General features: G+C 50.3%; 1 protein-coding gene across 7 annotated transcripts in view; it reads right to left on the bottom strand.

Moving 5' to 3' along the window:
• Positions 1–14,680: 14,680 nt before the first annotated feature.
• GAPVD1 (GTPase activating protein and VPS9 domains 1) overlaps positions 14,681–24,991 on the bottom strand; it is a 31,523-nt gene continuing 21,212 nt past the window's right edge. For all 7 annotated transcript variants that reach the window (XM_074891493.1, XM_074891492.1, XM_074891494.1 and 4 more), the window contains 11 exons: positions 24,449–24,536; positions 23,273–23,353; positions 22,511–22,633; positions 21,897–22,026; positions 21,403–21,512; positions 20,595–20,754; positions 19,929–20,116; positions 18,326–18,539; positions 17,671–17,743; positions 16,618–16,815; positions 14,681–15,900 (listed from right to left, as the gene is read on the bottom strand). In XM_074891493.1, the coding sequence (XP_074747594.1) occupies positions 15,760–15,900; positions 16,618–16,815; positions 17,671–17,743; positions 18,326–18,539; positions 19,929–20,116; positions 20,595–20,754; positions 21,403–21,512; positions 21,897–22,026; positions 22,511–22,633; positions 23,273–23,353; positions 24,449–24,536 (1,506 nt within the window). In that variant the 3' untranslated portion in view covers positions 14,681–15,759. The remainder of the gene's footprint in view (positions 15,901–16,617; positions 16,816–17,670; positions 17,744–18,325; positions 18,540–19,928; positions 20,117–20,594; positions 20,755–21,402; positions 21,513–21,896; positions 22,027–22,510; positions 22,634–23,272; positions 23,354–24,448; positions 24,537–24,991) is intronic.

Below are 24,991 nucleotides of genomic sequence, written 5' to 3'. Positions count from 1 at the left end.
GCTCCCTTTTTTTTTTTAATTTCACCTGACAGGGAGAGGGAAGAGCAATATTCAGAGGCTGACAGGTTCGCTGGCTCCCGCTGGGTGACCGGCCCGTGCCGTGCTGGGCTGAGCCCACCGCAGCCTCCTCGTGGGTCCTGGCACGGCAGCGAGAGCGGCCCCGGCACGGGGGCACGGCCGCGGGGCAGGCAGCCCCCAGGGCCCCCATCCCCGGCTTCGGCTGCCGAGTTTCACCCCGGAAGGCTGCTCAGACACCGCCCCGCAGCCCCCCGAGCCTTGTGGCCTGATCGTGCGGAGGCTGAGCAGCCCCTTCCCAACCCCCCTGGGGCTCCTGCCCCAGCATGCGCCCTCGCCTCTCCCTGTCCCCATCCCCATTCCCGTCCCCATCACACAGATCCTCCCACGTGCTGGCCAACACCTCCGGGTCCCGGCCACTTCGACAGCAGCCCTGGTGCCGCGCCGGAGCTGGCAGAGCCAAGGCTGAGCGGAGCCGCTCTGAGCTCAGCAGATTCCCCACCTGCCAGCCCGGGGCAGCCGCAGCCGGCTCCGTGCCCATCGACTGCTGGGCCATTAGTGTGGCCACGCGGGAGCGGTTCCCGGCAGCCCGGCTCCCAGACGCGCTTCCCAACCGCGGGGTCCCCAGCCGAGGCCGAGCCGGAGGCCCCTCGGCCCCCGCCAGCCACGAGGCTGCAGTGCTGGGACACGGTGGGGACGGTGTCCAAGGGTGGGACCCGGCGATGGCTCCCTGGGCCTCCGCACCCCTCCGTACACCCCCACACTTGGTGTCGGCTCCAGAGGAGGGTCTGTAGGGCCGCGGCCCCCGTCCCGCTGCTCCCGCGGCACAAGGAGAGCAGCAGCCTTGGCGGTGCCTCCTCCCGGCCCCCACCACGCCGCGCGCTCCAATTTTGATAATATCATTAGAGGCTGATAATGGTTTCCAGGAACACTGTAGCCTTTCTGCGAGGTGACAGCCTGTAAAGGCAGCATGACAGATAATGTATTCTACAAGGGTACAATAATGTGACTCCGAGCACATTAAACTCCTTTAATGTGGGTGACATACACCTTCCTCTTAACATACATTATCATCCTGGGGGCACACGCGGCACACGGCGACACGGAGCCAGAACCCCAGTGCCCACAGACCCTCACCCTGCCTTGTTCCCCGGTGCTCCTGGAGCCGGCGCTGGTGCCGGTGCCGGCGCCCCACAGCCCCCCCCCGCAAACGGGGGTCCCGCGCCAGCCACGCTTTTCCTTCCCCCGGTGCCAGGAGGTTAAACCGCGCGATGCAAATGCTCTCGCTGTGTGTAGGCGATCTCCTTGGCCTTCCTTGGCGGCCTGCTCTGATACTGCAAACCTTTATCCAACCTTATGGTATCAAAGATTATTTATAATGAATTAAATACGTTTTTAGCAGCTTCTTTCCATACTTACTGCCACACTTCCACTGCCACTTCAACTTAATTAGGGAGGCCTTGCTAAAGAGATGGGAATAAATGCATCTATAGAAATATATCTATGTATAAATGAAGGAAGCAGCCACCACAGGTCAAACCAGTACTTTCAATTTATTGCCCTGGTACATTCATTTGTAAATAGCTTTGCCTTGCTGGTTTCTAAGTGCAAGGCTAATGTTGGAGTGCTTAAATTAATAGTGACGCACACCTTTCATTATTGCTATTAAATTAGGTGCTGGGCTTTGATGGATTCACTTGTTGCTGAACTAAAAGCCTTATAGATGTGGGTGTGCGTATCCATTTGGTTTTACAGCAAATTTAGGTCTTAATGTCAAGGCAGACAGAGCTGAGCGAGTTCCTCCTCGCACACTCTAATTAGCAGGATGGGCACCTCCGGCGGCCCCGGCCCCGCTCCCCGGGGAGCCTGGGCAGGGACACTGGCTGGCTGCTGCAGGAGCCCTGCGCCCCAGCAGGGAGTTTGGGCTGTGTTGGGAGTGTCCCCCCTCAAGGGAGGGGAATCTGGGCTCCCTGGCATCGTACCTGGCAGTGAAGGGCTCGGGGGGTCCGTGCCGCCACCTCCCGCGGGCATCGGCCCCCGTGGCATCCTGCCTTCCCGCGCCTGGCACAACATAAAAAACCACCCACAAAGTCCCTGCAGACACGTGGTGTTATGACACGTAACATCAGCTCTGTCACCTCCCGGGCTGTGACTGACACGTGCTGGTGTGACGCGGGGCCCTGTGACACACGGCACAGTGCCGGGGGGTGCCTGGGGGGGGTCCCGCGGCCCCGGGGCTGTGGGTGCCCGCGGACCCCCATCCGCCACCCTCACTGCTCCGTTTTTTTCCAATTAACGCCGTGATTTTTGCCAGTGGCATCATGAACCTCCTGTCCAAGGGAAGGAGAGGGAAAGTGAGGGGGGAGGTTTGGGCAGGGAGGTCTGGGGGGAGCTGTGGCCAAGCGCTGGGGATGAACTGTGGGTCACGGCGGGGAGCGGGCACGGAAACACGGAGCGTGCTGGGGACGGGGAGCTGCAGCACCCGTGGGAAGCTGGCTCGGGGCTGGGGGGGGCAGAGAGCGGGATGGGGCTGCGGGATGAAGGATGGGAGCGAGGATGGGGATGGGGCTGCGGGATGAAGGATGGGAGCGAGGATGGGGATGGGGCTGCGGGATGAAGGACGGGAGCGAGGATGGGGATGGGGCTGCGGGATGAAGGATGGGAGCGAGGATGGGGATGGGGCTGCGGGATGAAGGCCGGGCTGAGGCTGCGGGCCATGTGCCGGGGCTGTGCGCTCGCAGGCCAGGCGGGCTGAGGCGCCTTTGTTCTGCAGCGCCGTTCCCACTCCTAGCGTGCCATCTTGAGGCCGCCGACAGCAGCCTCCGGCGCCGCACGGGCTGCGCACCCGCTGCCACCACCACAGCCCTGTCCCTGTCCCTGTCCCTGTCCTGTCCCCCGGCTGGGGACCCCTCCGCTCCCCCGGCCGCCCACCCTGCAGGCAGCCCCGAGGCCCCGCCGTGGGCTCACGGGTCCGGCCGGGTCTGTCCCAGCAGCTCCGGAGCCCTTCGGCCCACGACGAGACCCCCACGCCGCGTCCCCCGCTCGCCCCTTCCCGCACAGCCACGGCGCGGGGGACGCAGCCGGAGGTGCGAGGCCCCGGCTCAGCCGCTGACGCTGCTGGCGAGCAGGGCCACCGCTGCCACAGCTTCGGGAGCCCCCAGGGTTTGGCATGAGGACGGGGAGGGGGACACAGGGTGGTGGGTCCAGCCCCCCCCACCCGCACAGACCCTCCGGCGCCGGCTGACATACAGGGGTTGGTCAAGTTACGGGGTTTCGTCCCAGAGAAACCCGACAGGACACTCCTCTGGGTGAAGTTTGTGGCTTCTGCAGACAGAAGTCCCCAAGCCCCCCATGCTGGCCCAGGCAGCGGCTGTCGGGGTCTGTGCAGGACCCACCGGTGCCATTTTCTGCCCTGAAGAAGGTTTCACCCACCGTCACCTTCGGACGTCCACGGCACAGGTGGGCATGAACGCTATGGGAACAGACAGGGAATATTTCAGTCCTAATTCTTTTTCAAATGATAAAATGCGTCTATATTATAAAATATAAGCCCCTGGGTTCCTGAGAGCTAAACCCCAGTAAAGTCGTGTTTCCGTCTGGATTTCATGTGAGAGTTTCACATCCTTTTAGCACAGAGTCACATTTCAGCGTTCTCAGGCACTCGACTATTTGAAGAGATTAGTCTGCATGTCTTGGCTAAAAAGGCCTCACTGGGGGAGCTGTGTGGGCTGGTAGCCAGGGCCAATAGCCCCCAGCAGCTGGGGGCCCAGGGACGAGGGGACAATGCCCAGCAGCCAGCTTGGTCCAGCCTGCTTCTTCTCCGGCTGTGCCCACGCTTGTGGCATGACAGTGCTGAGCGCTCAGGGTTAATAATAATAGTAATAATAATAATAATAATAATAACAATAATAATAACAACAACAATAATAATACATAATGAATAATGAATAATAAATAATAAATATATTAATAATGATGATGATAATAATAATAATCCCTCCCCCTGGTACCAACTCCATGATTTGTGGTGAATTAGGTAAAAAAAGGCTCTGCAGGTCCCTTTGAAGACGACGTCCCTTCCCGAAGGCATCTCTTCCCCAGCCCCGCACGCCTGCCATGCCATTTGGAAAAAAAAAAAAAAAAAAAAAAAAGCCATCTTCTCAGGGAACGGGGCCATTTGCATCCCAGTTTGGTGCCTCTCATCGCTCTGTTGCTGGGGGGGATCAAACTCATCCCCGCACTAAACCCTGCAACGGAAAATAAACAAACGAAACGACGTGGCGGCGAGCCGGTGGCTTCCCAAGGCTGCGACACTTCCCCTTGGCGCGGGGCCCCGCTTCTTTCTTTGTAAAGCATTATTATTAGTCAATAAAAGTTAAATCCCCGCAATAAGACATCCCCCCCACCGAGGAACAGACTGATCGACCGCGAATGGGAAGATCTGATGAAGCCCTAATCCAATTACTTTGCCAGTGTTTGTTCTTTTTTTAATGGGACTTTGGGGTTGTGGGTTTTTTTCTTTTTTTTTTTTTTTTCCATCTCCTGAAGAATTTTCTGCCTATATGTCATAAAATGGGAGGAGCGGGCACGGTGGCCGAGGCTGAGCGGAGAACTAGCCACCGCAGCCCTGCCCGCAGCCGACGAGGGGCTGAGACCCCCCGGCCGGGGCGACGCCCCGGCCGGGGGGTCTCAGCCCCTCGTCGGCTGCGGGCAGGGCTGCCAGGCTGGGGGTCTTGCAGCAAAACATCATCCAGCCACGGGCTCCCCAAGCATCTGGCATCGGCAACCAGGTCACCGTCTAGCCTGAGGGACCAACATCCCCATGTCCAGAGCGGGGGTAGAGGCATCTGCTCATCGCAGCTTCCCTACGGACAACAGGGTGCTGGAGGCGGGGGGGATGCAGCTGCAAGAGGGCGAGAGGAGCCCCCAGGCCCACAGGCATCGCCCACCCCGCGAGGACTCTGCACCTGCTCTCAGGGCTCAGGCGAAGCGCTGGTGATCGTTATTTTTCGTTGCTTCACACTCTCCGCACACAAATTTCCACTCTGCCAACTGCTGGTGTCGCCCCGCCCAGCAAACCCAGTTTGATGGCTGGCAGGAGCAGGCAGGACAGGCCACCATTTCCAGCATGGAGTGGGCAAGGTTTGGCAGGAGGAGCAGGCAGAGTGCGCCCTGTCACGGGGATGTGCTGGCTCCCACCTCCCCGCCGGCACCCCTGCCTCTGGCTCTGCCAGGAAATGCCCCCCCCGTGCCCACGCGACGGCCACGGCCCTTCGTGCCAGTGCTCAGCTGCCAGCCATGGGCAGAGGCCTGGCTGACCCTCCCCGTGCCCGTGCAGGCACGTTGGGGACACGGTGACACGTCCCTCCGGTGCTCCGTGGCCGAGCCGGGACCCCTCTGGCAGCAGAGATGCTCGGGCAGGGGCAGTGCCAGCCACACAAACTCCCCTTCCACGCTGCTCTTTGGCGTTTTAGAGATAATAAATTGCTAATCAGCAGCCACCCCCTCCTCAGTGTCCTCTGCAGCAACACTCCAATAATTAATTATAAACTACAATACTGATCAGCTTGCGTGTTCTCCGTCTGCACTGACAATCATTAACCGTAATATGAAATTTATAATGTTGAGACGTGGAACCTGGTGAGATGAACTGCTCTGCTTTTTAATCAGTTTTATGGGATGATATAATGCATTGATCGACAAAGACAAGATACAGCCCGTGTTCCTGTGTCTATAGCTGTGCAACCTTATTAATTTAGATCTACAAAGAGTTGCTTGATGTGGAGGGGAGAGGGCTGGCGAAGCCGCCTCGTGCAGGACGGGCCCGTGCGGGGCCAGCGGCAGCTGGAGGGGCTCTCGGGGCTGGGGGGGTTGCCGGGGTCCCCGCAGCCTTGGCTCACCCAGCTCTGGGCAGGGCTCTGCAAAGCCTGGCTGCGGGGGGGCAGGGGGTAGCCCCCAGCATGGGGTGACTGCGCCCACGCACGATAATGCTGGTGGTGCCGGTCCCAGCGACGCGGCAAAGGGCAGCATGTGCCTGCCCGCACGTTCCTGCCCGCGCCTGGCCCTGCCCGAGCCCTCCCTCCTCCCCCTGAAATGCATCTGTGACTGGGGCATCGCCTTCCCAACCAGTACGGCCCAGTGGCGGCCGGACAGCTGGTAACCATATTGGTGTGTCTTGGGCTGTCATATCGCATTTGCACGCCTGCTCTCGCTCTGCATCCGGGGAGGCTGGGGCGGTGGTTTTCAGGTCAGAGGCTGCATCCAGCACAGGAGGAAAATTCCCATTTTCCCCACCAAGATTTTAACCGTGAAGTGGCCCGGACTGGGCTCCTCCACCCCCGGCAGCAGCTCTGCACCGCAGCCACCCCGGCACATCCAGCCCTGCACCAGCACCGTCCCGGGTGGCGGAGCTGGGACGGCCGCAGCCGGTAGGAGTGGGGTGGGATTAGCGCCAGGCAGTGCGGTTTTACGGGAAGTAGGGCTTGTCAAAAAATTTGGTTTCATTCTTTTAATTTAAAAGTTTAACTAATAAAAGTAACTGAGAAACTGTGGTATACTTAGGCTTCTGTTAGGCGTTTGATTTAATAGTACATGACGTTTTGATTAAAAAATTAGCTCTATATAATATCAATAGAGCACACATTAAAAGGATTAAGAATTGGCTGACTGACAGGTCTCAAAAAGTAGTTGTCAATGGGGAATCATCATCGAGTGATGATGTTCAACATTTTCATCCGCGATCTGGAAGTAAATATGAAATCAGTGCTGATAAGATTCGGGATGACAAGGATTAGTGGGGAGGTGGGAATGCTGACAAGGGGGAGCTGCGGGGGCTGCTGGGGGGGGCTGAGACGATGCCCCGCACAAACGGCCTCCTGACTTTGCTGCTGTGGGGAGCCGAGGGCGGCTGAGCCCCGCGATGGGTGGGAGAACATGGGGTGCCCGGGGGGCACCGTGGTCTTGGTCCCCCCCGAGCAGTGTACGAGTCCCACTCCTTCGGCCGGAGCGGGGTGCAGAGTGGATGCAGGAGGGATCCAGGGGACCCCCCCCCCAGCTCCCCAGCACGGGGAGGCCTCACCGGGGTGCAGCCGCGGGACCAGCCAGCGCAGGAATTCCTAACGCGGGGAGGGAGGACGGGGGTGTCGCAGGGAAGGAGCAGTGGAGGTTTGGTTCTGGGGAAGGACTGGAGTGTTTCTGGCTGAGGGTCGGGGCGGGGGGCAATGGGCACCCACCCCAGGGCTGCCCCTGGGCGCTGCGCAGGCGTGTGGGTCAGCCTTGATCAAGCCACAGCTGCCTGTGGCACAGTGGGTCCCTGCGGTCCCACGGGGAGGCCACGGCAGCGATGGGAGGTGGGGGCTCAGCCGCAGCCCCCGGCCCCGCTCACCCTCCATGAGAGATCACCGGTGCCGCTGCCCGGCGCGGGCACCGTGAGCCCTCGCGAGGCACCGCACGTTGCGCCCGACGCCTCCCGAGACAGCTGCCGCCGCCGCCAGCCCCCAGCAGCCCCCGCCTCAGCGGCAGGTTCGGGTGCTGCGTTTATTAGGGTGAGGTTGGAAAATCTGTGGCCAACCTGCAGCTCCACTTCGCGTCAGCCCTGCGCTGGGAAGAGCAGCAGCCACCTCTGCTGGAGCTGCGGGCGGGAGGGCTTGTGGCACCGCGGCACCCATGGGAGCGACTCCGGCACCCACGGGACGGGCACGGCACAGCCAGGTGTCACCCGGGACCCCCTCACACACCGTTTCTGCACGTCGACTGGGCACGTGCAAACAGGCCGTGGCTGAGCTTTCGGGGAGACGAGGGAGGGCACAGCCCCGGCTGCCACTACGGGAGGAGCCGCGGGGACACGGTCACCCAAAACAGTCACCCCCGCATGGGACAGGGCACCGCGGCTGGCCTTCCTCGGCCGCCTTCAGGTGGATTTTTGCAAAGCAAATCTCTGTCAGCGCAGGGAGTGTGCCCGACCCACATTAATTCCCAATTGTGAACGCTTTCAATTAGCGCCTGCAGGCACTCAGCCTGTTGGATGTGTTCATTAGTGACACGGCCTTGCCGCTCGGTGACAAGCCAGATGACAAACCTGTCTGAGGGACGCGCGAGGTTTCGGCTGTGGCACGGCGCTTGCATTAGTGCGGGGAGAAGGGCGGGAGGGTGACGTGTCCCCAGGTGCCTGCAGCGGAGCGGGGACACGCTCACACCGCAGCGACCCGGGGGGGGGATGGCAGACCCCCAGCACCCACGTCCCCGGCAAGGGCAACCGGGTGCCCGTCACGGTGGGCGCTGGTGGAGGAGCCTCCCCTGTGCCCGGCTCAGCACATCCATCAGCGGGAAAGCCATCGGCAGAGCTCCTGGGGCCACCGCAAGTGCTGAGTCCTCTAAATCCCGCTGCGCAGATGGCCCCGCGCCACCTTCAGAGACACCTGGCGAGCAGAAGGACGTGTCCTGTCCTCCACCGTGGGCCGGGGAGCAAAACCGTGGGGGGCTTCAGTGCTTCTGCAGGGTCTAGGGGACCCCCCCGCCCAGGGGACGTGTTCTGGCACAGCCACGACGCTGCCTGAGCTGAGCCCCCAGCAGAGGATTTGCCCCCACCGGGCATCGGGAGCCGGCACAGCTCGGCGAGCTCCCGCTCCCCTGGTAAAGGCATTGTGCTTCCACAGGGCTCGACTGGCCCAATAAAAGATTATCAGCTAAATAAAACACGAAGTGAGTGATGCCACTATGCCCTGTTGGATTGAAATTGTGTGAGCAAAGTGGTTTTCTCGGGGAGATTTATTTCCTCTGCCGGCTGCAGGCAGCCAGCCCGGCGGGGAGAATGAGCCTCTCGCTCCGAGGCCACCGCTCCCTCCTGCAGTCAGCGCTTGGCTTTTATTTCATTTTTGAAGGAATCAGAACAATAAAGGAAACACAAACAGATCTTCGCCCATCGCAGAGCACAGGAGCACACGTGTGTGCACACACATGCACACCAGTACACGAGCCGTGTGCTCACCCAGCTCCCCCAGGCCCGGCTCTCCCACCACACCAGCGATGCCTCAGCCCCAAAATCCCACCCGAAACCCGGGGCCAGAGCCAGGAGGGTGATCCCAGGGCAGTGGGGACAGCTCCTGCCCCGGCTGGGACCCAGCACCACTGTGACAGCTGGGCGAGGACAATTCCCCAGAGCCTGGGACGAAGCCACCGTCTCTGCCATGGGTGATCACGGCGGCGGGGGACAGATCCCGGGGCTCTGCCCCGCCGCAGCCCGCAGGGAGCTGCCACGACACCAACCACAGCACCGGGGGTTATCAAACCCCCTCCCCTGGCCGACCGCACGGCAGAAATGGAGTCGGAAACCGCTCCCCACCACCTCTCCTGCCACGAGCTTCCCTTTCAGACACCGTCCCCCGTAACGACCGGGCACCGGTACCTGCTCCTGCCGAGCCCCGCTGGCTGGGAAGCACGCCATTAGAGCCCCAGTAATTGTAAATATTGCGAAGTGCTCGAGTCAGCAGTCTTGCTGAATTTTGCTTTCAACATCTGCAGCCCAATAAATCTTTGTCTCCTTCAGGTGAACCGTGCTCTCCGCTCGGGCTCCAATTTACATCCCTCAGCACCATCGCGGTGGCAGCGCCAGCCCCGTCGGGGTCCCACCGCCAGCCCCGGTCGTTACCCCACGGGGCCGCGGGGCCAGCGAGGGACCCGCCAGCCTCCCGGGAGCCGCGGGCAGCCCCGGCCCTGCCAGCGCCGAGCGGCCACACTGCAACAGGCCTGGCGGCCACCGGCACCGCGCGCTTTGTGCCAAAACCCTTCTACTCGCCAGACCTTCACTGGGCTTTTTTTTTTTTTTTTAATTGTTTTCAAAACAGATTTCATGTGGTCCCAAAATGAGACCATGATTGTAAATTAAAGTGTAATTAGCCTTTACGCTTTTATATTCATTAACTCTTCTCTGTTAATGATGCAGAGGCTGGAGCACAAACCCAGCATTATGAAACCACATCCAGGAAATAAAATAGTGATTTAGATAATGGCCAGAATGTATTGCTACTTACACATAATTAAACAAATGCTCAATTTACACTTGGAAACATGAATGAATGTTGATTAACCCCAGCCCAACGACTCTGCTGGTGCTGTGGTTAAGTGGTTGCGCTGCCGGTGGGGCTGGCAGCGCGGGCAGCGCGGGCAGGGCAGGGCAGGGCACCCGCTGCCCGCAAAGCACCTGCCCAGCCCAGGTGCTGCGGCGCAGGCGAGGGGCCCGCGGTCGCTGCCATGGGGGGGCCGTATCCGGCTCCTCGCAGAGGCCGTGGGGCCGGAGCGGGTGCTGCACCGAGGCCAGCGGGGCCCGAGGCGGTATCGCCTTCGCTCCTGGCCGAGCGGGGTGCAGGGTGATGGCGGGGGTCTGCCCGCCGCTCCTGCCCAGGCTTTGTCTCCATCCCCCTGCCCTCCAAATGTGCCAGTTACTATGGAGACATCGCCTCTTCTGCGCAGGAGGAGCCTAACCAAGTCCACTTGCGCAGGATAAACGTTATTTTCTGCTGCAGAGCTGGGTGTGAGGAGCCCGGGCAGAGGGCCCCCCCCCCCGTAAGGACCTGGTGGGGCTGGAGCTGGAGCCAAGCAGGGTCCCTGTGGCATTTCCCGATGCCACCGACAGCCCCACAAAGGTGTGTCCCCTCCCGCCGCCCGAGCTCTGGTCAGGCCAGTCACAGGGGACCCCTGCATACGCACCAGGGGAGCAGGTGGGGACCCTGCGGCCGTCCCCCCACCCCAGCCGGGCTCCAGGCTGCTGCGCTGCCCCCGCTCCCCAGATCCGTCCCCAAGTGGGCACCCCGCGCACCCCTCAGCCCCGCGGTGAGGGACGGGGGGACAGGAGGGTGCTGGCGTGGGGTGGTGAGACCTCTGCTCCCCGGGACTGCCTTCATGGATGGTTGACTCAACAGGCCATAATGGCTCCATCCATCGGGGTCAATACGGGCGCCTTTGACACATGATAGACAATAATTGCTCCTGCTTAGAGACTTCTTAGTTCATGGATCATTGACCTGATGGGCTGTAACAGCTCCGAAGGAGGCTGCACATGCTTAACCACCCGCTGGAGCCAGGGGCTGTGGCAAAGGGCAGTGGGAGCGCAGGGCTCTCCTCAAAAACACGCTCCCCAGCACAGGTAGCGAAGGCCCTGGGGCCCCTGGAAGTCCTCCTGGTGGCGTGGCCGCCAAGAAGCCCTGGCAGGAGGCGCAGGAGCCCAAGAGGGAAGGCCAGTGGCCCCAGCACCCCTCAAGCACCAGGGCCTGGGGCCCATCCTGCACGGGGACGGGTTCACCTCCCCAGGCCTGCAGGCTGGAGCTCCCCTCTCCGATGGCAACTTCCAGGTATATGATTTAATGAAAGGCACAATAAGAAGTGAAACAATTAGAATTTCTGCCTCATTATCATGGTAATCTTATCAGTCGGATAATGAGGTATTAATGGAGATTTAATGTGCCTCTCATAACAGAATCCCTTGGAGAAAACACATAAGGAAATTGCTGTAAATCCACTTAATGATGGAAAGGTCCCCAAACACCATATTCCAGAGGATGAAAAATGCCGGATGCAAATGAGAGAGAATCAAGGTCAATAACACTGCGGGGACTGAGCTCACGGCGGCACCGCACCGCCACCGCGCACCCGCCCCGGTCCCGCACCCACCTGGGGCCGGTGGGCGAAGCGGGGGGACAAGGGCGGGTGCCGAGATCCTGTCTCGTAGATGTGAACATTTCTTAAGAAATCAGATGACAGAAACACGGTACTTTTTGGGACTTGGCTGCTGCCCTCAAGGCACAGAACAGGACGCAGCGCAGGCCGGGCAGGGCCTGGCCCCAGCTGAGCCACTTTACGGGGCTCCGGCAGCACGCGGCTGTTTGTTCCCCTCAAGCAGGACAGCCGAGCTGCACGATTAAACAAAACAACTCCCAGCAACTGGATCTTGTTTCTTTTTTTGGCACCACCAGCTCCCCGCGAGAGGGGGCCGCGGGGAAGGTCCGAGGACGGAGCACAGCAGCGATGGAGAGAGGAAACCACGCCAAGGCTGATCGCATGGCACCGAGGCAGAAACACGGAACCCAGGCGGTTAAACTGCTCTCCTTTTAATCAGTTTTTACAGAATAATACATTAATAATCACGTTAGAGACAAGATGGGGTTCCTGTATACAAGATTGTGCAAGCTCATTAATTTAGATTTATAAAGGCTTTACCAGTTTCAAAGAGGAGAGGCAGTACAAAGCTTTTAAATAGAGGTAAAGCACAATTAAAAGGTACAGAACACACACTACTAACTCAGCAGAGATTAATTCTCAAGTAGTACAGGCTCAACCAAGTCACCAGCTGTTACCCAAGTAAGAGTATTCCTCCCCCTCCGCCCCCACCGCCTCCCCGCTGCTCCAGCTCTCCCACCACGGTGACGGTGCTGGCGGCACAGTCCGGCCGGCAGCGTGGCCACGTGCGGCCCCCTCGTGCCACAGAGCCCCGCTGGGCCTGGCCACAGCCCCTGCCCGCCGCTCGCCCCCAGCCCGCGCCGCGCTGACACCGCAGCCACCTCCCGGGCTGCCACCAGAATCCAGCTGAACAGAACATTTGACGTTTTCAAGCGCTACGAACCAACACTGTGCTCACCAGAAACTCACCTACAGGAAACAGGATCATGTTCGTGGCTTTTTTTCCTGAAATTTATGGCAGTTACATTCAGCATTTGGTAGTGTAAGGTCTTCAAAACAAAAACATTTAAACTGAAATACTTAACAGGCCATACATGTTCCCATTCTCCTTAAAGAGGATTTAAAAAAGCTTTAAAGAGAAATCTCACTGAGGGTTAGGAGCCAAAAGGAATCTCCTAGGGATGAAAAAGCCCAGCCCTTTCCTTTCACTCCTGCACCCAGACAGGAAACCACCACCTCTGCAACGCGACCAGGCCACGCCAACCGCCCGCGCTGGAGCCGCAGCTCCGCCGCTGCAGTCTGCTGCGAATGACCAACCCCCCTCCCCTTTCCCCAAAATGCTCCATTCATCCTTCAGCGGCCCAAGTAATTTAATTAACAGAAAGCACCAAAGTTTACAGCAACAGGTACGTGGTTGGCTGGCACCTTTTGGCAGCAGTTCTGTTACTTTTGGTCCTTTATGCACTGTCTCTTCACCTTTACTATTGCACACCAAAACCTAACAACATCACTTCCTATACACGTAACTTATCATTTTAAAACAAAACGTTACGGGACACCAGGGGAAAACAGTAAGAGGACATTACAGGAAGGTTTTTTAAGTCTTTGGAAAGCCTAATTCTCTAACTACACCTATCGAGACTATATAAAGGACTTTCAGAGTAGGTTGAAAAAAAGAAGCAAAGGACCATCTTGCTATGAAGACTCTCAGCTCATCTGGGGCTCATTGAAACACTCATTTTAAAATAACTAAACAATAATAGTTAAAAAGAAAAAAGACTCCAGTTCTTTTAAGTATTTTTCTAGGCAGAAAAACAAAGTAATAAAAACCATGAAGGAAATGATTCTTGCCCCTTCCATAAAGGAGAGCAAATCTGACAGACCCGATGGTGCTGATCAAACCCTCCTCGCCAAGTCTGCAAACAGAAGCAACGCGCAGGGTAATCCCCAACTTAAGTGTCTTTGTGCCTTTTTTAAGGATTGTACAAATACCCTCCTCGACTAAAACCCGAACTGCAGGACTAAAAGAACTTTCATACATCGGTCTTAACATCTCAGATATTCAAGTAATAATTAAATATTACAGGACACTTCAATATAAATAAATTTATATTGCTTTTAGATATGATCTGGCCATATCTTCAAGGGCATATTTGTGCTTCGCTGCTGAGTGTTATTGGTCAGGGCTGTGCTTGCAATATTAAGTTACGTGTTCAGCACCAAAAACCCATCAAGGCTAAATAACTAGAATATTGCAATGCTACACAGACTGAGTTACCACAGTAAGGCAGATCAGAAGAATTTTGTTTCTACTGAGTATTGCTCCTCCACACAATCAAGTTCTAATAGAGGAGAAAGACTATAAATAAAAGAAAAAAGTTACCATCCCACCCACTCACCTGTAATTAGTTTGGCAAAAACGCTATACTGAATTACATATTAGAGTTCTAGAAAGTAAACTGCTTTAATTATGCCTTGACAAGTAGCACAGCCAAATCAAGCACTTGATACTTTACATAAATTGCTCTAATTTCAATTAACCAAATGATTTTCCCAAGTACTAGTTGCTTACAGGTTTTAATCATCAAAATGCACACACACACACCCCCCCCCAAAAAAAAAAAAAAAAAAAAAAAAAATCAATCGTATTTTGAAAAGAATGCGAGAAAGATTTTGTTTTCTTTACCACTCACAGACACCAAGTCTTAACACATCCCCCGGTCAGAAGTGCAACAAACACTCTGGGAAGAGCAAGAAATAATACTGACATGAAAAAGTTAAATGCTCGCTGTCCTTTTTCACTGTAATTCTAGCTAAAAAAGAACAGCGAGTCCTTATATACAGGTAACGACCAGTGGCCATTACTCAGACCATTTCACTCATGAAAAATCCATGTGGTGTTGTGCATAAAAACTTCTTTAAATTGGTAATTGTCAGTTTAAGGGAAAGGTGGGGTGAGAAATCTATAAAACACCCTGAACTGATGTCATGATATGTTTCATAAAGAACAGTGTTATATTTTAAAATATTTTATATGAACAGTAAAACTTGCACTGCTGCATAGCAGACAACACGAAGAACATTTAGTAAAAACATTCACTGAAACCCCTGGCATATGTATTTAATGTCACTAATCAAAATATATATTACAGTCCAAGGTTCTGTTAAGGATCTCTGTTTGGGGTTTGTACAGTATACACAATATCTCAGAAAAAATATTACAGTAAGGTATTTTATTTCTCCTTTTTTATATTAGACTTATCTATTGTAACGTACAGTCCCTCTCCTCTATATATCCAAACCTTTATAACACCCTAATGCCCTAGCCAAAAAGTGTTGAGCTACCTAATAAGCCCTATTATAAATTCCAGTTTTAGAAATTTCAGTAATCTTAATTACATCTTAATAAATAGTTCAGTTTGCCCTTTTTTCATCTTAGCCTTTCGAGGAAGTCCTTTCATTACCACAACACAGTATGTCACAACCTGTTAGAGGTCAGAGAGGCTTTTGCTTGTTTATTCAAAGGATAAGGAGTCCAAAGATAATTGCAATGCATTAAATATAGTGATATAATATTTACACTGTCCTCTCAGATTTTAGATTTAGGTGAAATAAAATTGATAACTAATGTCAGCTACTACAAACTTTCAGTGTGGCTGGTGTTTATTAATAAAAGGTGTATTAAGCTAGAAAGTATACTAAGTGGTTGCCCTGATTCTTCTTGTTTCAGTTTTCTATTAGAAATTAAATGAAGTGAATTATTCACGTGAGGAAGAATTCAGGAAGAGGGGTGGTGGAAAAAGCGTGAAGAATTTTCTGCATGTTTTGAGATTCCAAAATACCTGAAAACTGTGGTCCCTTTTGCAGTGCCAGTATCTACAGGGGAGAAAAACGCAACCGAAAGAGAAGAGGAAAATCTGTTAAATTAATTTGATTAGTAAAGGTGTGTTTTAAAATGCCTCAATTCTGTACAGTATTATACAAGGAAAGTCTCTTCTTCAGCTTTTGCAGCTGTTGTACATTCTTTTATACTCTTCTTCTGCTAACAGTCTGCCCATACATGTGCTGTTTGAGTTACTTGCGATCATCAATAGTTTTAATGAATTCAACTGCTGCTGTGAACTGCATCCACCAGTATGATTCTTCTCCAGATAAACAGTTGGCATAGAAACTACTAATGTACTGAACAGTGGACAGCAAGCAAGGTGGATTTGCCTGAGGGTTAAAGAAGAGAGAGATACTCACAGCTTGTTTGCAAAGCTAAACATAAAACATTGCAAGATACAGAACAGAAATACAATTCTATCTGTGCAGTGCTCCTCACACATCCCTAACACGTGGTAATGTAACGTATCTGCAGGGTAGTGACTGTTCATCCAGACCACCCCCTCCACACACTCCGAAGGCATCAGACCTGAGGAAAGGAGCATTTTTCCAACGAGGGAAAACGATTAGCAGGCCGAGAGAAAGAAGGGTAACACTGGCAGGATCCTTAAAAGTCATCAGGGGTTTCAGGTCACGGAGAAGCCTATTGTTTTCGCATCTTATACACAGAGCGTTCTCCAAACACTCGTATGTCAAAAAAGGTCAGCAGCACAAGGCAAGTCAGTCCTAGCGTGGCTCTCGGTGCTGGAAGAGGACAGCGTGAGGCAGGCACAGATGACAGACGCTGGTGGACGTACCTCAAAAAAACCCCACTCCACACACATCGTCTGCACCCCAATTTCCTGGGTTCCAAATGCAAAGTTTGCTTGGATTCAAAAACCGTAACTGTGACCATATTTCTGATGTTTCTATTTAAACCTGCTGAATTAGATCTGGTTTTGAGTCTAGCATGCTCCCAGGTACCCAAATGCATTATTTTTCTTCCTAAACTTTGTTTATTTATTACAAGAATCAGCTGGGGCTTGTGATCTTTGCAAAAGAACTCACCTTTATGAGGACAAAGACCAGCACAGGAACAAAATCATCTGCCCCAGGTACTGAATCTTCATTTGCCAGACTAAGCAGGTTCATGATGGTTGAACACATTCGCAGGATACACTGTACTTTGTCTCGGGGGGTTTTGTAAGCGCTTATTGTGCGGATTTCAGACTGTGCAGATGGCCATGGTGCCTCCCGGAGATATACCTAGGAAAAAAACCCAACATGCTGCCAGTTCTTGTTTGTCCAAGCTACTACTGCGCACCACAGAGAATCTGAAGTACCAGAGTCTCGCAAGCAGGAGCAAGGCTCCGGAGAAATGGGAAGCTTTAAGTCAAGATGGTTCCATTACACACACAATGAAGGTGGCTTCCTGCTGTGTTATAATGAAAAACTACAAGGAGGCAGCACTCTAGGTGCAACTAACATAATTAGCCTGTGTTTCTTCCCGCCTTCTCCAGCACACCGTTGCAAACGACAGTAGAGCTGGAGGTCTCAGTCCTCCTGATCGGCAGCTTTGTGAACACTCACCATTTTGAGTCGTTCAAGCTCTGAACTGAGAACTAGGAAGGCTGCAAACATCCAGCCTCTGACAGACGCCTTAAGCCTACCAACCTTTTAGTTATCCTATTAACCATGAGAAAAGTGAAAGCACTGGGCCAATTCACAGATCTGCAAGGTTCTGTTCATTCTGGCTAGTTCAGAAAGTTAACTTGACAGCGGCAAGGCACAGCTATGGCACATGAATCATATTAGAAGCATAAAGGATTCGAAACTTGTCTTCTGAAACAAATTATCAGAAGGTTACTGCATCTTAGTGCAGTGTAGTATTAGTTCTTAAATCTTCCTATCAGGACAGGGGTGGCAAAATCAGAAAAAAAAACAGATTTGGAAGGATCAGTCATGGGTACAGCATGTTTTTCCTGCAGGATATTTCAGCTGTCAGATAGAAAAGCAATGCTTCTAAGTGTAAAACAAACCAACCCTCTCCCTATCCCGAACACAATCAAACACAAGCACCTCAACACACGTACAGAACTGAAGGAAAGGAGAAGCTGTTACCTCGGGTATCTGAAGTGCTTTGTGGTTTGCAGTCACTACTTTCGATAACCTCTGTATGTGCTCATGAAGGACCCTGGAAACAAACGCAAAAAACGGGAGTGAAAAGTAGGCAGCAGGCAGGCTGTAGTCCCCTGGGGGTTCCACCAGTTTGAAGTCTGGCACTACAGGAGAGCTCTTCAGGAACGCAGACAGTCGTGATGGACCTCCAGCTAACGGACATGAGGCCAGCAAGAGACGCAGAGGAGTTTGCCACACAATCACGTACAACCACACAGCCAGGAGAGTCCTCAAACAGCACGTTCTAAACCTCAAAAACCAAAAACCCCAAATGCATGGAAAGTAATGTACCAAAACAGAAAATGGGAGGAGTCCTGAAGCAGGTTTTGATCATTCTCTCAGCATACACACTTGCAGACCTGAGAGTCTGTATCCCAAGTCATTACACGTACGATTACTCCGTCCTAACAGTTTGTTGCAAACACAAACTTTTTTACATGATGCTAAAGCACTTCCTTGCTCTTTTACAAAATGTTCTGAAAGAAAACATGAGTTTGTATGGCACGGCTTAGTCAAATCTGTCACGTGAAGACTGCACAGCTTCCATCTGCACCAACTGCAAAAGAGAAACCAGGAACTTCAAATTACATCAACTTACTGGTCACGCAAAATATCTCCATCCTGATTAGGGTAGAACGCGAGTTTGAAAATACGATTCATCACACTGCGTTCTATAGCTAATTGTGCATCCTGAAGCTGTTCTTCACTGGCGTTCTGCCATATGGCATCCTGAGCCATAGCCCCATAGAGGAACTGAAGAAAATCCTCAACTTGGGCTGTTTTATCATCTGCTGCTGTGAGTTTCTGGAAATCTGATACAAAGTAAAAAGAGAGAGAACATTCAGGTAAGTAAAAAACATTATTTCTGATAGATTCTGGGCTCTTCTTTCCAGAAAAACCTTCAGGCTTCTTGCCAGACAGCACTGAGGCTCTGTTTTGCCCACACCCCAGTAAGGGAAATACAAGCAGGAAGACTTGAAATAAATAGAGGAATTAAAGGAAAAGCATATAGAACACATTTAGCAAAGCATATGGTCAAAATACTCCACTTGTTATTGTGTTAATCACTTCCTCTGCAGTACCAGCTCTGACGCCTCCTCTCCAGACACCCCCAGAGATAACACCCAGAACAATCACCACAGGAGCCGGTGGTAGGAGCCAGCGCAGCAAAGCTGTCAGAGGCTGAAAGGGCCGGGGGGCAGCAGGGGAAGGGATCCAGAAAACCCCTGTGTACCACTTCCTACCCCTGCCTTTATTAAGTATGCATAGTCGCAACATTCGTATTTATCTACCAAATACAGAAGGAGCGACGCAGGCAAGTTAATGCAGCATGACCAAATCACCGGCCTCTCATCGGCGTCGTATTTATAGCAGCCTGCACCAGGAGACAACTGCCACTCACATCTGCCAGCAGCCCAATGCCACAGCTGCCAATTGCTCTTTTAGACCATCCAGAAATAGCTCTCTCCTCTCTGTCCGATGAAAGGGCTTTAACTCCTTCCTGGGTCACTGAACCTTCTTACCAGAACTTTAATCCCAGTACGTACAAGTTCTAATATTAATTCCAGCCTATTTAGGCACATTTAATATGCAGCACTACGTGCTCCAGGAGCAAAAACTGACTCCAAATTTCCTATGTACTGCATTAAGTCACGTATGTGCATAGAGACTTAGAAATACGTTTGCTTTAAGTGACTTTGTTTTGAGACAGTTGCCTTCCTGGTGCCATTATCCCTTGTGCTATGATATTTTTGAATCTTTGATTGATTTGGTTCATACTACCGCCATTCCCCTAAGGGGGGGCATCTTCTAAGGTGCATCCACAGGTTCTGCACTGAGGACTGAATGCTGCAACTTATCATTTATCAGTAGATCTAAAATAACTAACAGTATTCATGCTTCTTCCATGGGGCAGATGCTAGATAACATGATTTAGCATAACTTTTTAGGCCAAGCAAGGTCAAATTACCTTAATTCTCTTAGTCCATGAACAATGCAGACAGTTACCATGGCTTAGCTGCCACAAAATACTGTTAAATCACAGTAATCTGTCTATTTGAGCCATTAATTTACCAGCTGAAATTAAAACCGTTTCAGTAATCTTCTCAGATCAGAAGTTGTATTTTAAAACATTAACCTGAGCCCCCATCTAAATATGGAGTAAAGGAATATAAACATTCCACAGTCTGCATTAATCTTACCTTGAATAAACTCCCTTATTTTCTTTTCTTTGCTCTCTAGCAGTAACCTCACACATACTGTAGTGAAGTATCTGTTGGCCACTTCTTTATCTCGCAGAACTCTCTGCAACAGCCTTTCCAAGTGTGCTTGTGTCGTTTGCAGGCCTTGGCGACATCGAGTTAAATAAGCGATATATGGAGCTCTTTTCCTAAAATAAAGAGTGCTCTACATTAGATCCATAATAAAGATAGAGGCTAATAGCTTTACAAACTGTTGAGTTGTAGTGCAAGACGAATCTTCAACCTGTTATTTTAAAACCAAGATAATGCCTGAATTAGGAAGTTCTGTCTCATACAGATTTCTCTGACTGAATTCACTGCCCTTGCAGCACTCCAGAACGCTAGACTAAACCAAATTCCAAACAGCATCTCTTGTGTGTTAGAGCTGAACATTAGCCACAAATTGATTTCACCTGAGTTTATTACTATCTGGAGTGACTTAAGGTCCAAGCTTTTTTAAGCCATTTGCAGATAAGTGAGACAATTTCATCATTCTGTGGGGAAGCAGAGATGTAATAACCTGATTTGGTAAAGTACAATTTAAACCGAAAGGGATCTTCCCAATCTGCTAGTGAATAAATATATGCATTTGGAAAGCCATTAATAATAATACACTGAACAAGCTACCTGTAGTCCTCTGCAATAGATGCCAGCAGCTTTCGACAGGTCCTGTTATCAAAGCGGCTTACACATCGCATTGTCTCCTGCAGCTGGGCCATCAAGTTCTTGTCTTGAAGGTTAATAGCTTCAGCTAGCTGAACTTTCAAGAAGCACACAATTTCATTATCTAATAAAGAACAAAGGAAAACGATTAAGGAAAAGAAATGTAGGCATGATGAAAATAAAACTAGTTTTGAATATGGGAAACATGTAACAAGTTTAAAACAAAACTTCTGTACGTTAGGCAATAAATGTGATTGTAAGGACAATTTAGTAAGTCTTTTTGAATTTTCCAGATATCAAGGGATAAGTTTTCATATCACTAGCTTATTTAGTATTTAGAACCATTCTGAAACGCGAAGAGGACCAGATAAGGTGACAAATTCACCTGTCTGCAAATGAACCTAGAATGAATGGAGGGATGCAAACACAAGACACACAAACTAAGTCAGTGGACTCAGTAAATCGCTCAAGTTACTCTATTAGTACTGTAACACAATTCCCAACAGTACCTGCATTTCGGGAGTCTATTTCACAGCTTCAGGCTCTACCTGCACTGTAGCTGAGATACTTCATTACAAAAAAATTAGACCAGTTGGCAGGTTTGTTCGTGGAGTAAGAAAGAAAACATCTCGGGGGGCAAAAGGTGGCCTACGCCTTCTGTATCTATGCCAAGCAGAAGCTGCCATAAATGGTGCAGCACAAGTGCCATTAGGTGGGGGAAAGGAAGAAACACAAGCAATGCAAAATATCTGTATGTATAAAGAACATTTACCCTCAGGGTCCGTGTGGTCTGGTAGACCATTCCTTGTTGTATGTGTCAACATCGGGAAGGCAACAGAATCTGCTGAACAAAGAGCCAATCTCAATTTCTTCTTTGCATCCCTTAAAGAGGAAAAATATTTTCTTAACAAAGTTGCTGCAAGGTCTGCTTCTTCAATAAGCAGTCTTTACTTTTTTTTTAAATACTGCCTAAAAGTTAATTAACGTAATTTTAATATACCAATGTTGTCAAGACTTTAGAATATCAGTTGTTTTGATATAGCACCTAGACCAGTTTTAAAGGAATTCTCCTGAACACTGAATTGCTCTGTCTCTGGTTACAATATGCCCTCTTCATCAGTGGAAATATGACAGTTTGAGATGCTTAAAACTAAAAGCACGTAAAAGTTTACAACTGATCCATATTAAGATTTTTGTGGGAACCAATCATGTGACTTGCTTTTAATTCTACTTTGTGGGTAAGATTGAACCTGAAAATGTATTTACCTATAGGAGAAAGCAGAACTTTGTGGCTGTGCTACTTGGCTCGCAGAGTCTGGGAGATCATCTGCAGACATGTTCTGCAAAGCCTCATCACGTGGAGAGTCATGCATACTCTCACCATCCCCAATAGCCTCTATGGAAATGAAAAAAACAACATTACACTTGAAAAGAGGAGTCAGAAGAAGCAGCTTGACTAATATTCTCTATTTTCTTCCTGTTACTCTAAGGTCAGGAAGGGGGGAATGCAGACAGCAAGTAAACCAACTTGTTCTGAATAAGTGAAAAAAGTATATTAAAAATATACAGTCTACAAGTCACTAAGAAGAAATCTCATCAGTTTTGGAAGGCAGCACACTTCTTCAGTATCCATTAAAAACAAACCAAAACGGGTAAGAGAGGTGCTATTCACAAACAACTGCTTCAGTGGCAATATGAAAGAATATTGGGAATATTGATTTAATTCCCAGTCTCCAAGGGAGACCCACAGAATATTTGACAAAATGTTCCTGGTTTAGAGCTCACATTCAGCTGTTAGTACTAACACTGCTCTAGAAGACTGAAGTGTTTTTAAGGAGGAGAAACTATGTTGGTGATGATTATAAAAGCCAGGTCCTCACCTGCACCGTCATAGTTTACTATGGCTCCTTCACTCGGACTGGTTCTCTTAATTGCATTCCTGTACTTGTCCAGAATGTCCTCCGCAGCTTGCGCCTGTGCGCTGAGCCTCGGGCTGGGATCGTCTGAAAAGACCATTAAAAACAACAGGAGTTAATCTTGTGTTGTGCCAACTGAAAGCAAATGCAAAAACTTAGACCTCCACATCTGGACTCTGTTTTAAGCCACGTCAAACAATAGCTGCTTGTGCTCCACGTAGCCACAATTCAAATATATTTATAAAGTCTGAAGCAAAAGCAGAAAGAAAAGTACAATGAAAGTGAACAAATAAAGCCAGATCCTTAGCATATTTATACTGTATACACAAATGGTTCTTGTATATTTGAAGACTTCTAGAAATGATTAGGCAAACAGAAAACTAAACACCCAGGTTGAAATCATGTTTAATTTAGCACTTAAGTAATTATTACAGGAACGTGTCTGCAGCTATCCTTACAGCTCAGCTATGATAAGGACGTGAGCTTTATAATGAGAAGGAAAAAAAAAAAAAAAAAAGAGCAAAGACAGTACTATACATATTAACAGAAGCACGACAATTTAAAAACAGTCTTCAAGCCAAGAAGTCTTTATTCACTTTCTTACCCAGAAAGCCAGTCATGAACGTTAACTACAATAGTGTACACCTTTCTGTAACATACCGGGTGGGCACTCTGGAGCTCAAGAGGGGACGTTATGAGAGAAAATTACTATGATTATTCACATACCTTGAAGTGTTGAGTATCTGTCAGGCACCATGTCATCTTTGTCTTTTTCTTGTTTTTCTTTCTTCCTAAACGGAATAGGAGCTGAAAATGCAAGGTACCTTATCAAAGACTATTCTGAGATAATGGCCAGACTGAAGAAACTTTAAGAAAGTGGCTAATGCAGAAGTTCGTCATCAAATAAACATCAGTAAAAGCATAAGTCTATCTGTGGGGTAGAACACAACTGTACTGTCATCGTATGTAGTAAGCTCTACCTTTAACAGACACGCTACCATGAGCCAGGCAGAACAGTTTTGCCTTCCAGGTACATCACGCTTTAGGCAACTACTAGCCAAGGGAGTCAGGCAGCTTCCCATTTTTATTTACGTATTTATTTATACTTCAGTTTAGCCAATAGTCCCAACTCAAATAGCTGTCATAACAACATGAATCTTTTCTGGCAACTTGTCCCCTCTAGTAAGTTCAGGGAGAAGATGCAAAGACAGCACATTGTGAAATGGGAAAGCAAACAAAGTGGTATTAAAATACTATAACATTATCTGAAGTCACACAGAGATTGCAAGGATTGTGTTGGTTCTTTTCTAACTTTTAAAAAAAGCCAAGAATATTTAATATTGCACACGTTGTTCCATCCTCAGTTGTCATTATTCACAGCATGAAAGCCAAATATTATCTTGAACAAGCTTTACTTTGTAAATAGCCAAAGTCTAATTTCCACTCATGCTGTGTTGCAAGAGATATCCAAGTTATCCATACCCTTCAGCGAGCACGCTACCATCCACGGAGAATCCAGACTCGCTCTCAGGGAAGCTGCAATGAAGTTAATACCATACAACTACAAAATGACTGGCTCACATAAGGGTTCCAAGGTTCCTGGATGATTAAGATAACACAACGCCTAACCAAATTCCTTTCAGCTTACACACCTCTTCATGGGTACTGCATACTTTATATTTCAAGAATCCTCTCTTTACTGCAACATTTGCAATTTTATAAATAAGAACCCTTTTTTTATCAAAATTAAACAGGACATCTATTACTCTGTAACAAGTCTATGTCACTCTGGTCAGCTTTTCAAAGCCAAACTGTGAACACTTTCCATAAAGTGACTAAAGATATAATGCAGGTAGCGTGTACTCTTACTAAAGTTCCAAAACCCGACGGACATGATCCTACCTTTGGGCATGGCAGACACAAAACGCTTCTTCCACCAGGGCTTGTTCCTGTCAGACTTCTCATCATCGCTGTCTTTTCGTTCTTCAATCTGTACAAGGACAGAGTCTATATTTGAGCATCTACCACATCAAGCATAAAGACAAAATTTCTCCTCAACATCAGGTTACGCTACATCGACTGTAAAAACAGAACTACGGCAGAGCACGGAAAGCCAGAGCAGATTACGTTAGAAATATCCCTCCTGAAGAGGGCAGCCTATAAATGCAAAACCAAAGACATGAAGAAACTCGGATTTCACTTCTTTCTTCTTTAAAGAAAATTACTTTTCAGGGTGCTGCAGCATTTTAAATCTAAACCCTACAACAAATTTATTTCTGAAGCCCCACTAAATTAAGTAAAGCTCATCCAGTCAATTTAACAGAAGCCAGATTCTTTTAAGCCACTCTGAACATCTGCAGCTTTAGCTTGTAAAACATTATTGGCCAACATTTAAAAGGTAACAAAAGTGCACTGTAATTCCTTGGCTAAACACATTTAATACCA

This window comes from Strix uralensis, chromosome 21 (assembly GCF_047716275.1).
Source record: "Strix uralensis isolate ZFMK-TIS-50842 chromosome 21, bStrUra1, whole genome shotgun sequence".
In the NCBI taxonomy this organism is placed as follows: domain Eukaryota; kingdom Metazoa; phylum Chordata; class Aves; order Strigiformes; family Strigidae; genus Strix; species Strix uralensis.
The sequence above is the reverse complement of the archived record's forward strand: the minus strand, read 5'-3'. Positions and strand labels throughout refer to the sequence as shown.